This window comes from Sebastes umbrosus, chromosome 7 (assembly GCF_015220745.1).
Source record: "Sebastes umbrosus isolate fSebUmb1 chromosome 7, fSebUmb1.pri, whole genome shotgun sequence".
NCBI lineage: Eukaryota > Metazoa > Chordata > Actinopteri > Perciformes > Sebastidae > Sebastes > Sebastes umbrosus.
In genome coordinates this window covers 3,831,914-3,847,543 of record NC_051275.1, presented here as the reverse complement: position 1 = coordinate 3,847,543, position 15,630 = coordinate 3,831,914, and the positions used below count along the sequence as shown (strand labels likewise).

General features: G+C 42.5%; 1 protein-coding gene across 1 annotated transcript in view; it reads left to right on the top strand.

The window, feature by feature from the left end:
- tenm4 (teneurin transmembrane protein 4) overlaps positions 1 to 15,630 on the top strand; it is a 158,447-nt gene that overhangs the window by 129,563 nt on the left and 13,254 nt on the right. The window contains 3 exon segments of the mRNA XM_037774364.1: positions 1,258 to 1,430; positions 7,611 to 7,846; positions 14,447 to 14,743. Of these exon segments, the coding sequence (XP_037630292.1) occupies positions 1,258 to 1,430; positions 7,611 to 7,846; positions 14,447 to 14,743 (706 nt within the window).

Sequence of the window (15,630 nt, the reverse complement as noted above, 5' to 3'; positions counted from 1 at the left end):
ATCAAATGCGTTAGATATGAATTACTCTGCTATTTAGTGTTTCCTGACGCAGAAGACTCGGTTTGAAATGCATCTGCGAATCTGTGTCCCGTGTTCAGTTGAGATCAGATAGCATTTATCTCTGGGAGATGATTCCTCTCCCACTCTTCCTTTCCATATTGGATATTTGAGATGGCAGCGCTGAGGAAATATCCGTAAACCAGCACCCGCCATCTCATTTATTAGAGGCTTTATTATGGCAGGCAGCAACAACGAGGAGGGCTTTCCGATCTGTATTCAGCGCGCAGATAAAAGTCTTCGTTCTAAGTAATGTACCGTTCACTCACTCCCATTCTGGAACACTGGCAATCTGAAAGATTCCAAATTGTTCTATGCTGATGTGCTCTCCGAGCGAAATGAAACAATCTGGCCACTCATGTTCTTGTATGTGATGAACTGACTGATTTGCAGGCTGGGGAGCATCTCTCCAAGGAGTCGCACCTCAGCGCTCCTGTTTCATAGACTGTATAATGAGATTAGGTGATATCACTAATCTCTTAAGCTAATAAGCAGTTTTCCAAATGTGAAAAGGTGTGTGCTTCCTCGTCTTGGCCGTGACAGGTTTTCCTTGACAGTAGTGCTGTTTTGTTTTTTTGGGGGTTTTTTTGTGCTAGTACGTGCTTCCATCCTTTGAAAGTTACTTACAAACTGAGCATTTATATTAATGTCACATCCTATTGCAAAAGCTAGAAAAGTCCAAAATTGTTTAACTCATTGGTGCACCCACTCTCTATTCATGAAGAGCGAACTGCTGTGGACATTGCACACATTTTAGAAGTTGTGCTGTTGTGCTTCAGTGATTAAAGCTGATAGCTTATTGCCTCAGACTGCCAACATCGATGGGCTTGCTGCTGTGTTTACAGCCATTTCCACAATTTGTGACACCGAAAAGGGAAAAAATCGGACTCCAAAAACTCCCAATTCCTACTTGTAATTACCACTAGAACAGTATATCCTAGACAGCAACTCATAATCACAGTAAATCTGAGGTGACAGAGCATTTTTCATATTTATGTACCTACATGCATTTATGCATATCTAACCTGCATTTATGCTTATGACTGCCTCCTTATGATTTAACAAATCTTAACAAGGCTCAGTACATTTTTCATGCCCCAGCACTGTTTATGATTCTGCTGTAGTTCCTGTTTATGCACACTCTCAGATGACATGCCCCTCTTTGCTTTCTTTGGCTCACATCAACGTCTTTCTTTGTAGGTATGACAGTTACGGGCGTCTGACTAACGTCACTTACCCCACGGGCCGAGTGAGCAGCTACCGCACAGACGCCGACAGCTCCGTCCGCATCCAGACAGAAGGCTCCAACAAAGAGGATATCACCATCACCACCAACCTGTCAGCCTCTGGCGCCTTCTACACACTCATGCAGGGTTAGTGTCTTTTACTGTTACTCACAAGTCTAGAAGGTGATTTTTTTTAAGGTATTCTGTGTCAATGGAAGTGCCAAAAGCGTTGCTAACTTTGCTTCAACAACAAAACCCTTTTTGTTTCTGGTACTTATCTATAAAGTTATAATAAGGTACTGTAAATATCACACTGTTATTTGTTTAGATATGTAACTTGTAGAAGGGATTCTCTAACATTTTCATGGGCTAATAGACAAATGTTCTGACTGAGACCCATGTTTAATACGACTTTGTCTCAGGGATTGACTTCACAGTTTTGCTATCAATGAATAATTGAATTTCCTGCGCATTGTACGATTGTGAAATAATCAGAATCCCTACCTTACTATGGTGAAGAGGTTTGTGTGCCCTTCGAATTCTGGAAACTGTGTTGAAGAGGTTTTTCTGCTGTGTTTTCTGCCTGTGTTGACACATTTCCACAATTTGTCACGCCGAGAGGGAAAAATCGGACACTACAAAACAACTCCCAATCCTTACTTGTAATTACCACTAGCACCATACCAAAGGTCACTGTAGGATGTCCTAAGACAAACTAGTGTCAGGTAAGGGACTAGACCAGAAGCGATTCAGAAATCTCTTTGGGATGGACCCTCTTCGAGCTATGGAGGCCGGGGATGGGAGCTTGCAGACAATCACCTTCTGGTGTGGCTAGTAAGAGATCAGCCTGAATACTGTTGAAAGTGACATCTGTGGTCTATCTAGAATAACCGGGACATTGTTTCTGGACAGACACAAAGCTGTTGACTTTTTTTCAAGTTCATATTTCAGTGCTTCGAGCAGCACAAACAAAATCCATTCACCTCTGTCTTAATGTACTGCGGTGGAGTCAGACATTTCAGATACAGATATATCAAAACCTGTGCAAATAAAACCCAAACTATCTGCATGGCCATATCAAGGCGTTAAAGGTGCTAAAATCAAGATTGGGAGCATTTCTATTGCCTCCACACGGCTCTCAACATGGCGACAGCTGAGCCGGTGGGTCACAGCTAACGGTGCTAACAGTGAAAACAACCAGTGTTAACGTGGGGGGGGACCAGAGGTTGGTTGCTACGCTTCCAAAACGGCACGGTCGGTCAGGATGTTGTTATCAGCTGTAACCGGCATATGAGAGCAGTGCAGAGAGGTGGCTGTGAGCTAGCCAGTGGGGCACACTCACATGCACAGACATGCACTAAATGCACACGTGGCTGAAGAGCGACTTCATTTTACTCGTCTATTTCTTTACATAGCAGACAGTTGTTACTGCTGTATTAAAGCTTCAGTAGGCAGTATATTTTTGGCATCATTGGGCAAAAATTCCATAATAACCTTTCAGCATATTGTAATTTAATTGTTCTGAGAGAAAACGAGACTTCTGCTCCTCCTCATGGCTCTGTTTTCAGGCTGTTGAAAATCTAGCCCGTGACGGGAGACTTCGGCCAATCACAGGTCATTTCATTGAGAGAACGTTCCTATTGGCTGTGCTCCGGTCATGTGATCGGAACTTGCCGTTCCTTCACCAGATTTCACAATGGCGGCGCCGTCACAAACTTTCTCATTTTACAGCTAAACCGTGCACTACAAGATGATTCTGAAAACATCTGAGGAGAGAAATAGACATTAACGTAACATCATATTGATTCATATTTGATCAGCGCTGACTAGTTTGACCGTTTGGTCGGAGTTCAGAGAGACCTCAGATCAGCTCTTACTGCTTGTTTTCTTCCGGTCTGTGAAATCTTGCAGATGCCGTTGGGAGCACCAGAGGACACAGAGGCACATGATTTTTTTCAGGTTACCTGTTTCATGTACTACTGTCACGATATAGCGACCATTTTATAGAAACAACGTTTTTGAATCATTTTTACTACAATCTCGCCTACTTCAGCTTTAATGCTTCTGGATATCGTATAGAGAACCTTTAATTAATTAGTTATGTGTTTTGTGATTTTGTGAGCTGACCTTTAAATGAAGATTTAATGTCTTACTACTTACCATTGACAGAGCTAGCCCACTGTAATATGTGTTGCTCCTCTGTTGTTTTAATAAAAATGTGTAGTTTAGCAGAATGGAATCATAAATTGACTTCCTGTCATGAAACACAATTCATAAAACACAATGCTGGTGGCCTATATACCAGATCCTCCAGGTTTAGGGAGGTTAGAGAGATGAAGGCAGAGGGAGGACTGATGTGGCTTTATTCCACCTGATTTGTCTTACACATTTAGGCATTCTGACATCCTGTTTTACACCTGACCAATTGCTTCATTGATTACCCGTTGATAGCTTTGAACTTTAATTCCTCAATTTTCAAAAGACTGACCCTACGCACGCACACCCTTTCCCCCCCTCTAACGTTAGATTCAGATTTGAACGTGTACTCCATCCTCTGGCCCTACTGACTCACTACAAAGCCCTGTCTGAAACAGAAGATGACAATCTCTGGTTTCTCACCGTCGCTCAATGGACTGGTCACCTCCAATGTGACCTTGTCTTAGACATCTGCTGGTGAGAAGAGCGGCGCCAGGAACTCTGCTGTTAATTAATTCACTATTGTCTGCTTTGTAAGCTTGAAACCGGGTGATCACATAACACATGAATGCACTGCCTTCAAGATTCCTTTCTGGTCATCTGGTTGTGTTTTTGTCTTCTTCTGGGCGAGCTTCAACACACCTCAGGGCTGTTAGTCATGTTGTCATTATATGGAGCCGATACATTTAAGATTCAAGGAACCTCCAAACAGGCGTGGAGTCATCAAGAGATAATAAAATAAATGAAATAAAGAGTATCAAATACACTTTATGACTGACTAAAGCAAAAATTCTAACTAACTGTAATTGTATTAATTGTATTAGCTAACTAGGATTGTTTATGTTTTTATTCTTTAACAAAAACATAATTTGTTATTGATAACTAAAAGTAGTGAGCCTTAGCATGATGGTCAGGTGTATTGTTCCATTATTTCTTCTATTTTATGCAGACTCCAGCCCCCTTAAATGTCAGTGCAAGGCCGATCCGTCCCCTGCTGCTGACCTGTACGCAGGGTGCCATTTGTGGGGAAAAAAAAAATCAGAGTGGGGGTTTTTGAACTGTTTTTATTCATGAAAAGAAATCACGAACTATAGTGGGTCTTTATAGACAATGAAGTATTTTTGGCTATTTCTTGCAGCTGTTAAAGTAACATTTTAAGTATAATTTAGGATGTTAATGAAACAATTTTGTAACTTGAACTCAACTTTTAACATTTGCAGGAATATTTGAATCAATTTAAAAAAAAAAAAAATGTAATTCATCATGTAGCGCGATATTTTCACTCTTTTGCCTTGACTTTCCTCATGCGGACGCATAGGGGGATGTGATCATACACAACAAAAAATAAAAGGTTAAATGCTAATTTAACCTGCCAGAATTAAATCTCCCTTTCAGTACCATGGATAGCGCCACTTGGCCGGGCGTGCCAAAACATTTATTTATAAACTTCAATATTTAGAAAATAATCTCTAAATGCATTAGGGCCTTCCACAACATGCTGCCAACATAAAGATAAATATGCTGCAGTACACGTCTACTTGTCGGACAAAAGGTTAAATGCTAATTTAACATGCCAGAATGAAATGCCCCTTTCAGTACCGTGGATAGCGCCGCTCAACCAGGCGTGCCAAAACACTTGCTTATAAACTTCAATATTTAGAAAATAATCTCAAAATGCAATAGACCTAGCACAACATGCTGTCAACATAAAAATAAATAATAATCATAATAACAGTGTATGCCTACTTGTCGGACAAAAGGTTAAATGCTAATTCAACATGCCAGAATTAAATTCCCCTTTCAGTGTCCATGGATAGCACCACTCAACCAGGCATGCCAAAACATTTATTTATAAACTTCAATATTTAGACAATAATCTCTAAATGCAATAGCACAACGTGTTGTCAACATAAAAAATAAATAAGACTAACAGTATATGCCTACATGTCAGACAAAAGGTTAGATGCTATTTTAACATGCCAGAATTAAATCCCCCTTTCAGTAGTGTGGATAGCGCCACTCGGCCAGGCGTGCCAGAACATTTATGTATAAACTTCAATATTTAAAGCTGCTGTGGGTAGAAATGGATTAAACATGATTTAAAAAAAAGATGAGACAGGTAATCTGAAAAAAAAATCATATGCCTCTGTGTGCTCCGGTGCTCCCAACAGCATCTGCAAGATTTCACAGACCGGAGGAAAAACAACCAATCAGAGCCGCTGATCTTGAGTCTTCCGTCCAGCTGCCGTCTATGAGAGCCGGCTGTCAATCACTCGTGAACTGCGCTGATCAAATATTGAAAGAAAAGGATAGCCCCTTGAGATGTATCATCTCATTTTCGAGGGGGTCCTATATATATGAATTCATATTCTGTTATGTTAATGCCTATTTCTCACCTCAAATGTTTTCAGAAACATCTTGTAGTGAACTGTTTAACTGTGAAATGAGAAAGTTTGTGACCGGGCAGACGTGTTGAGATCAGTTGAGGAAATACCAAACACCGCCCACCAGCCGGAGCTGGTCAAAGTCTTCCGTCACGGGCTAGATTTCTTAAAGCCTGAAAACAGAGCCATGAGGAGGAGCAGAAGTTTAGTTATCTCTAAGAACACTTGAATTACAATATGCTGAAAGGTTATAATGGAATTTTTGCCCAGAGATGCCAAAAATCAACTGCCTACTGCCACTTTAATAGAAAATAATCTCAAAGTGCAATAGCACAACGTACTGTCAACATAAAAATAGACATGCTACAGTATCTGCCTACTTGTCAGACTAAGGAAACAAGAAAAAAGTCTGCTTTGATGACGGACTTCTGTCTTCTATTTCTGATTTCCTGTGAAGGGGGTCATCTGCAGCGTGTCGCCCCTCTTTTATCCACATCTCTGCAAACCTCCAGGCAGGGAAGGAAGCAACCGCTGGTCCATATACTGAGATGAACAGCAGACTGTTCAGCGTGGAGACGTTAATCACCTCGACTAGATTTAAAAAAATATATATTTTTTTTTTATTTTAGGTACATTATATGGTGTATTGGTGAAGTAGCATTAACCACTATGAGGCGGGGGATAGATTTTGTCCCCACCGGGGATAAAGATTATTCAGGAGAAGCAGGGATATATGTATATAGACCAGAGAGGGGGAAATCCCCCCCGGCAAATCGCACCATGACTGTATATGCATGCATTTGTGTGAACTGCTCAATTCAGCAGTATTTCCAGCTTCATCTGGTCTCAGTGGCCTCCTTTTGGGAGGGTCGGCCCCAGAGGCCTCTGGTCAACCCCTGAAGTGTCTCTATGATGGAGAGAGGTAAGGGCCAGTGCAAGGTCAGCCCTGCCCCCCCTCGGCCCGTTTCTCTTGCCTCGGCAGCACGCCGCATCCTGTGGCAAAAGAAAAACGATACAAAACTCAATCTTCTCACGTGATGTTTATTATGTTGTTTGTCGTCGTGCAAAATAACGAAATTGTCACGGTCACTTTAACCTGACATGTCAACACGAGGAAATTACAGTGTATGTTTGTCTATTTTTTCGGTGAAATGAAGTCAACTAATTAATGTAGTGTTTGACAAGCCATTAATTTCCCCACTGTTCTTAATGAGAATAATATTCATCCTGGTCCCTGTCAGTCTACTGACAGGAGGCAAGAAGGAGACATTCTCTGATGAATGTACATGAGATGCTCAGTGGAAGCATTAGTCACTGGTCTGGAGCTGGAACACAGGCTGTCGTCACCTAGGGACAGTAACAGACAGGCTCAGATTTATCCCTTGTGTGTGTGTGTGTGTGGGGGGGGGGGGGGGGGGGGGGGGGGCCACAGGCAAGCTAGCAGCTTTGATAGTTTTCATTCCCCCATATCCTCAAGGCTGCTGCAACAGCTGTAAAACTTTACTTTACTGGCGCTGTGAAACCTCTCACTATTGATCTTTGTTGTCACAGACCCAACATTATCGCAGGGGCTCAGTTAAATACTGCTGCTAACGGCTTTCTTTTTGCTGAGCAGCCATTTTAGGTCGTTATGTTTGTGTCTCACTGAGATGAATATTAGATTTAGTCCTCTTATATCAGCTACAAGAAGCTCTGATTGTTTCTCTTTTTCTAATCCTAATCCTTTTCCCCCCCTCTGCATGTTCAGATCAAGTTCGGAACAGCTACTTCATCGGTCTGGATGGCTCGCTGCGGTTAGTGTTGGCCAACGGCATGGAGGTGTCCCTGCACACCGAGCCCCACTCGCTGGCCGGCACGGTCAACCCCACGGTCAGCAAGAGGAACGTGACCCTGGCCATCGACAACGGCCTGAACCTGGTGGAGTGGAGACAGAGGAAGGAGCAAGCTCGTGGCCAGGTCACTGTGTACGGGCGCAGATTAAGGGTAAGCACGCCGCCTTAAGAGTGACACGAGCTAACACACATTAAAAAAAAGACCACACGGTGATTATTTTAGGATGGTTGGGAGTGAGGAAAATTTCTATCTCGCTCAAAATGGCATTGGATTTCAGCTACCTCCTTAATAACATGACTCCACTCACTGTGCAGTCCAGCCTTGACTGAAAGACCTCTGCATTCCTCAGTGGGAGTCTTACAGTAGGTGTATACTAACAGATAGCAGCCCTGCTCACTGGAGGACTGTTACAGGGCTACACTCAGACACACATTAGCACCGTGTCAAAAAAAAAACAATAGGCCGCAGTGTTCATTTTGGCAGCTATTTTAAATTTAGCCTTAATCTTAAAATGCTTATTAGTTTTAGTCACATTTGAGTCATTTTTATCCTTCATAGTTTTGGTGTAGTTTTAGGCGACGACAGCTCAAAACGTTTTAGTCCGGTTTTAGTCACCGAAAAGTCATTTGAGTTTAGTCAAAATGTTTCCTCTTAATTGTCAGCTGTTTTTGTTATTTAATCTTAGTCCTGTTTAGTCATCAGATTATATTGAACATTTCTGTAATTTTAGTCAAACTTATTTCACATAAAATGTTATCTTATGATCATTATGTGATGAACAACACATGTCGAAGGATCAAGAATGCAGCCTTGCAGTTAGTTCGAATCCTCCTGACTGCGCACATTTAATGATGCCGGTCCGTTATGAGAGCCAATCCGCCTGCCCAATATGTAAAAATATGCGTTACTCACCCACCCAAACCCAACCCGACCCGACCTGCAAACCGCCAACTTTATGTATTATAGTAGCACAATTGTCAGGATTGAGGTGTGAGACAAGAAGGAAAGAGACGGACTAAACGCCGCTGCAGCACGTTTATGTCTGTGTTTGAGACACAGAGAGAGAGAGGAAAAGAGGAAAGAGAAGATGGAAGGTGTCACAAATAAAGAGAGATTTTGGTAAAGTTTTAATGTTTTTAAACTACTAATTAGTCTTGTCTTTTTTTCATCAACGATATTGCATGTTTGATTCCGTCATGGTTACTGTTCAATGACATCGGTGCCATCTCGTCATGGTTCGTTGGCAAACATATTTCGTCATAGTTAACAAAATTAACACTGATAGGCTGGACCACTTCGATGGCACAGTGGGGTCCTAAATGCAGGTTCGAAATGTAACCTGGCTCAACCTTTTGCTATTGTTTATCTTGCAATCATTGCCATATGGCAGAAAATTATTGGCATTATGATATAATATATATCTTTGGTCAGAATGTGACCTCAGTAGACTAAATAAATGTGTCTGAGTCTTGTGCACACTCAATACACCACAATACTTGTGGTTAAAATCAAAATGCAGGGAGGTGAATGACCTCAGCGAGCTCACCTTGCAAACAGTTACACACAGATAATCAACAGGTTCCCTTTTCATAATGAGATAAACACCCAGTGTTTGACCATCTGGAATGACCCACTGGAAATCACTATTAACACAGGGAGCACCTATAAAAAATGTATCCTGATTGATTGGCTCGCGTTGTTTTTCTTAGCCTCGCACGGCGAAGACAAACTTTGGTTAAGTTGTCTTCCACACTCCCTGGGAGGCGACACGGCTAATGGGGAGGTGCCACTTTGTCTGTCGTTGGCTGTTCATTTAATGGCCCCGTCGTCCCTCTGGAAGTGAAAGCTTCTAATGTATGTTACAGACAATGGCCCCAGGGGTGAGATAGGAAATGGGAGCAGCCTAATGGCAAGAACAGAGGGGATGAACAGAGCTGGAATCATTGAGCGACCTTGAGTGGCATGTCAAGTGATATTACGTGGGTGGCTGGGTGAGTGTGTGGCAGTGTGCGAGGAGGAATGGGGGGGGTCCTCACAGATCCTTGTTATGCTAGGAGTGAGCGAGGATGACGGAGAGAACAAAAGTGTTTGGCTTGTTGCTGTTTGTGTCTCTGACTGTATTTGTTACGCTGTTGTGCATGTGTTTGTTGTACTGAGTGTTTCATGTCTTTAGGCTAAATGGGTCAGTGATGGTCTTCACTCAGTTTAGCCCTCGACACGTGCCACTCTGGCTCGCCCCTCCCAGACACCGACAGGGTTCATGATTTGTGTTGCCGAGGGAGGCACAGCAGCTCTGTTTCTCTCCATAGAAACTAAGCCTCCTTGTAGGAGCCATGTATTTTATTTGTGTTAGGTATGTGTTAATGGCTCCAAGCACTGGGGGGGAGGGGTCTGTGGTATAGCCATAGGCTGGCCACAGGTAATACAGACCTCATCACACTTGCCAACCTTGTGACCTTATAAGTAGGGTTGAGGGGTCTGGTGGTTCCTCCCCCAGAAAAATTTGAGTTTCAGAGACTTTGTTTCTGCATTCTGGTGACTTAAAAAGAATGAAAATAACAAAATAAGTACACTGCCACAGCATTTTTATGTTAAATGTTTTAATTTTACCTTTAATTCTCTGAATAATTTGCCCCTCTGGAGTAAACTTGGTGTGTGAATCTCTAGCATAAATTAATATTCATCAGTTTTTATTATTTTTTTGCCACTGCTTGAGTATTTCTTACAGTTAGCTCTCTCCATCTCTCACTCACTGAAGGTCCTTTCAGACACAACGTGACAACGGCACCACTGCGCTCTGAAACCCGTTATTTACAATGGTTTGCGCCACGCCATTCCGGCTTTTCACTAAGTCGAGCAAAGCCCAACTTCAGGGCGTTGCACGCTGTGATGTGCGGCAAGCGCAGCTCAAACTGCAATGTGTCGCGAGCATAGACTCTCTTCCACCAGGAAACAACGTTTGGTGTAGCTCTATTGTCGTCCGGGTGGAAACTGTAGGGATTATACACACTGTACAGTTCCAGAAAATGGTTAAGATAACGAAAAGGGAAAAAACAGTTGTGAAAATTTGCCATAAATCGGGAGAAATACGGGGGGATTATGACCCCGGGAGAGGGCGATGTAAAACGTGAATCTCCCGGAAAAATCAGGAGTGTTGGCGAGTATGGGCCTCATGCCAGTGACCACATGTGCTGCTGATTAGAAGGAGCTAACAGTTTTTAACTGTTCTCTAAGGACATCGTGGGCTGTATTTTGTGTGTTTCCTATGACATCGTAGGCAGTTTGTGTCTCAATTTAGAGATGAAAACGTGACGGACACGGATGGACATGATTGGTAAGGCCATGTTATAAAGTATTGGAATTTTGTCTATCGTTTGTTCAGAGCACATGTCTAAACAATACTTATCAAGTAGCAGCCAGTAGCGGCTAAAAGTATCCTCTCAGATTGAGTAGTTTGTAATGTACAGTAAAGGAAGAAATCTTGTGGCTGCCAGTCCGCCATAGCAAGAAACTCCAACCACTTCAATGTGGAATTAAAAACAGAGCTGATATCTCTGTATCAGTATTTTGGTATCATCATAGTGTCGTATCATGTAGAGCTGTTTGTTCAAAAAGAGATACTAGTTGGAAATGAATAAAAAGAAAGAATTTGTTTTTCTTTGATTGAAATGTGAGAATAAACATAACTGATGTTACTGAAGAAAAACCGAGTAATCGTTGAATTAAACACGAGGACCGATGAAAGGCCTTTTCACTTGTGAAAACAGCAGATTGATATTGTCATTTCACACAAAAAGCCGTTGATATTGATTGAGAGATCAGATGTTGCTGCAATGTTTCATGTTGAAGACCGTTTAAGATGTAACATTGTAGGTCTACTGTAACAGTCTCTCTTCTGTTTCTACTTTCTTTGACAATTTCCTGTTAGAGGCAATGTCCAATTTAAAATAATTCCTCTTGAGTGAGTTTCCATTCTCATGGGATCATGGGATCTCTGCCGTAAGAGGTTTTTTCCACCCTGTTGAGTCTTTGCTGAAACAGATCCTGGCACGAAGAACTTTCTCTCTTTTCTTATACCTTATTTCCTGTTGGAAGCGATCTCAATGCAATCTTTTTGGACAGACAGCAGGCCTGTGCTGCCTATGAAAGAGTCTGAGACAAGGAAATGCTGGAGCAGGAGAGGTCTCAGTTTTTGATATCCAGTCACTTATCTGTAAGAATCTAGGCAGTTTAACAAATGACTGAAGTCATTTCACTTTTGTCAGTGCAGTCTGACACATGTTATGACAGTAAGTTAAAGTAAAAAAAGAGAAGATATCAAATGTAGACCCCCATCCCAGTTCTTATTCCCAGATCCGTTGAAGGAGCCCCTCCCCTCCCCCATCAGTCTCAGGGCTCAAATTGCTTGTGCTTGCTTGTGCTTTTAGTGTAAAGTAATCCTCTCAATTAGGTATCAGTGACATTAATTGCCTCTGGTGTAATTGTCCCTTCACAGATGAGAGACCTAAGCATGCTTTTCTCAATGTGAGATTGAAAAAGTTAGGCTTTTCAGCAAGCCCCCCTTGCGACCTGCTCCGTGGCATGAGTCTGGAAAGAAGCCAGGAGCAGCTTTCTGAGCTAAGAAAGCTTTGCCAAGTATTTACCAAGCCAAACGGTAGCTACACATCTGAAGAGAAACTATGTACATAAAAGTTACTATGGAACTTTTAACTGGTTATGAAACAGTCTCAATGTAATGCTGATGCCTCTATATGACCGACATAAGCAAACGAGACCATGAGCGAGAAGACTGGCTGTTTCTATGTAGTTATTCTTAATGCTTGTCATCGGTGCCACCAGGTCCGATTCAGGCAAAATCATGCAGGTTCACCAGAAACTCCTTCAGCAGGGCCTCCGGCAGCAACCAACCCGCCGCAGACAGACCCAGATCTGGCTTTACTGCCGCCTTCGACCTGCAGTAACAGCTCTGGCTGGAGGTGGAAAGCTCCGTGCCCGGCAGCAGCGGCTCCTCCTCCGGCCAGGAGCAGAGCTTAGCATCGCTGCTCCGCCGGTCCTCCTCGCTGGGAGCCAGCACCACACTGCTGGAGAACCAGAACCAGGACAGCGCAGGGGGGGCAGACTCTTCAGACCCTGCTGCAGTAAAATGAGAGATTTTCCAGGGACTCTGGTGCTCGGAAACATCAGTCAACACAAAATGAAAATTCCTTGTAGTATCTTTAAGAAAACAACGTGATAAATAGAGGGGGGCCGCTTTGATGCCAGAGACCTCTATGACCACATTTTCCCAAATCTTCCAGATGGTGTTTTAAAGCAGCAGTGGGTAGAAATGGAGCAAATATGATTAAAAAAAGTTAAGTTTTATAAAACGGTCACTATATACTGACAGTAGTGCATGAGACAGGTAATCTGAAAAAAATCATGTGCCTCCGGTGTCCTCCGGTGTCCTCCTGTGCTCCTTATAGCATCTGCAAGATTTCACAGACCGGAGGAAAACAACCATTCAGAGCTGATCTGGAGTCAGCCGTCCAGCTTCCGTCTATGAGAGCCACGAGTCAATCACTCGCAAATTCCGATCAAACGGTCAAACTAGGCAGCGCTGATCAAATATGAATCAATATTCTGTTACGTTAATGCCTATTTCTCTCTTCAGATGTTTTCAGAAACATCTTGCAGTGAACTGTTTAGCTGTAAAACGAGAAAGTTTGTGATGCAGCAGCCATGTTGAGATCTGCTGAGGAAATACCAAGCACCGCCCACCAGCCGGAGCACAGCCAATAGGAACGCTCTCTCTTTCTCTGAAATGACCTGTGATTGGCCAAAGTCTCCCGTCACGGGCTAGATTTTTTAAAGCCTGAAAACAGAGCCATGAGGAGGAGCAGAAGTCTAGTTTTCTCTCAGAACACTTGAATTACAATATGCTGAAAGGTTATTATGGAATTTCCGCCCAATGATGCCAAAAACTTGTTGGCTACAGAAGCTTTAAGTAGTGCATCCTAAGGATTTCTTTTTCCTGCTGACTGAGAAACATAGTGGCAGGGCTGTTTGGTGATCTGTTTGGCTGTTTGGTGATCTGTTTGGCTGCAGCACAGGAGTTGCCTCCTAGATAAAACCTGGCAGCGGGTTCGTCTCTGTGCTGACCTGGACACAGTCTTAGGGATTACGCTCTTCAGAGCAGTGTCTTTCTGCTCTGATCACAGTGAAGCCAAGGGTCACCGTGTGCAGCGTCATGCATTCAAAAGAGGCAAAAAAAAAAAAATGTGAAGTGTCATTTAGACAATGTTCTGAGTCACACAGGAGAAGAATTGATTTTTTTCTCCTCTTTTCCAATTTACTGGAATGGCTAAATAAAATGGGAGTCATCTGCGCCTGGTAATTCTTTTCAGTAAGCAGTGGAAATGAATTTAATGATCAATGTGGCTCTAATGTTTCTTGCATGAATAGGCATACTCCCACTTAGACTCCACTGCATTTTAGCACAAACAAAGAAATATGGTAATTCTTATAATTTCATCACTTCAATAGCTCCTGCAGTCCTGAGATACAGCTCCTCTGTTGTAATTAAAAGCTGTGAAAAGAAGAATATAAAATAATCACTTTGTGATTAAAGCTCTCATAAGGTTCCACCTCAGAAGAGCAGTGCACCAAATCCTCTCAATCATTTCAAACTCACTAAACATGTTTATTCCCTCTTAGTGCAGCTGCTGTGGTCAAATTAAATGTTTCTAACTCCCTGCTTCCTCTCCTGTATAGGTTCATAACAGGAACTTGCTGTCGCTGGACTTTGATCGCATCACCAGGACTGAGAAGGTCTACGATGACCACAGAAAGTTTACGTTACGGATCCACTACGACCAAGCTGGGCGGCCCACACTGTGGGCGCCAAGCAGTCGTTTGAATGGAGTCAACGTCACCTATTCTCCCGGAGGGCATGTTGCGGGGATCCAAAGAGGCACCATGTCTGTACGCATGGAGTATGACCAGAACGGCAGAATCACTTCCCAGATATTTGCCGATGGTAAATCGTGGAGCTACACTTACCTCGAGAAGGTACGAATTGTTGGTGCTGCAATGATGATTAAATGGTTTAAAGATAAAAAATGTAATATAAGACGGTAGGGACAGGTTGTACCGATAAGTTCTGGAGGAGTGTTTGTGTAAGAACCTTGACGGGAGATTTTGGAGTTAAAAGTTAACTTGTAATACTCCAACAGTGTTTGCGCTGCATTATCAGGCTCCAGCACGGATATCAGCAGAAATGTAATTAAAACCTGCCTGGTGCACCGCAGATGTTATACTCTGTTACCACAGCCTGACAGCAAAGTTCAACCTGAAATAGCTCTGATGAAAAGAACAGAGTGAAATGTCACTTTCTACTCACTAATTGAAGGCAAGATTGTTGGGGAGAAGGTGAAGAGCAGCAGTTCTCCAGCTTGTAATGTTAAAATAGCAGCTTTGTTAATAGTCGATAGTCAGTTTCTCAGCAGCCCTCTAAGAGCTGAGAGATGCTGGCAGCCTGTTGTGACAGCCTTTGAACTGATTTAAAGACGTCATTTATTGGTCCAAGAAAGGCGCAAATGGGAATTTTTGTTTTGTGAAATCATCTCTTAAGGAAATCTTAATGTCAGAGGAATATCAACACCACTTTCAAGATGGGAATTAGATTTGGTCTGAATCCGACTTGCATGCATAATGTGCTATTATGTGTTGTTGTGTTATTTGCTTTGCTTTGTCCTTTTGTGGTTTACCAGCCCAGTGTCTTGTACATTCCTAACTTACACTTACAGTATGTACTGTAGGTAATGTAAGGAATTGATTTAAAGTAGCAAATTAATTTTCTATCTGTTCAAAACGTATCTTAAAGGAGATTTGTCAAGTATTTAATACTGTTCTCAACATGGGAGTGGGCAAATATACTTGCTTTAAGCAAATGTATG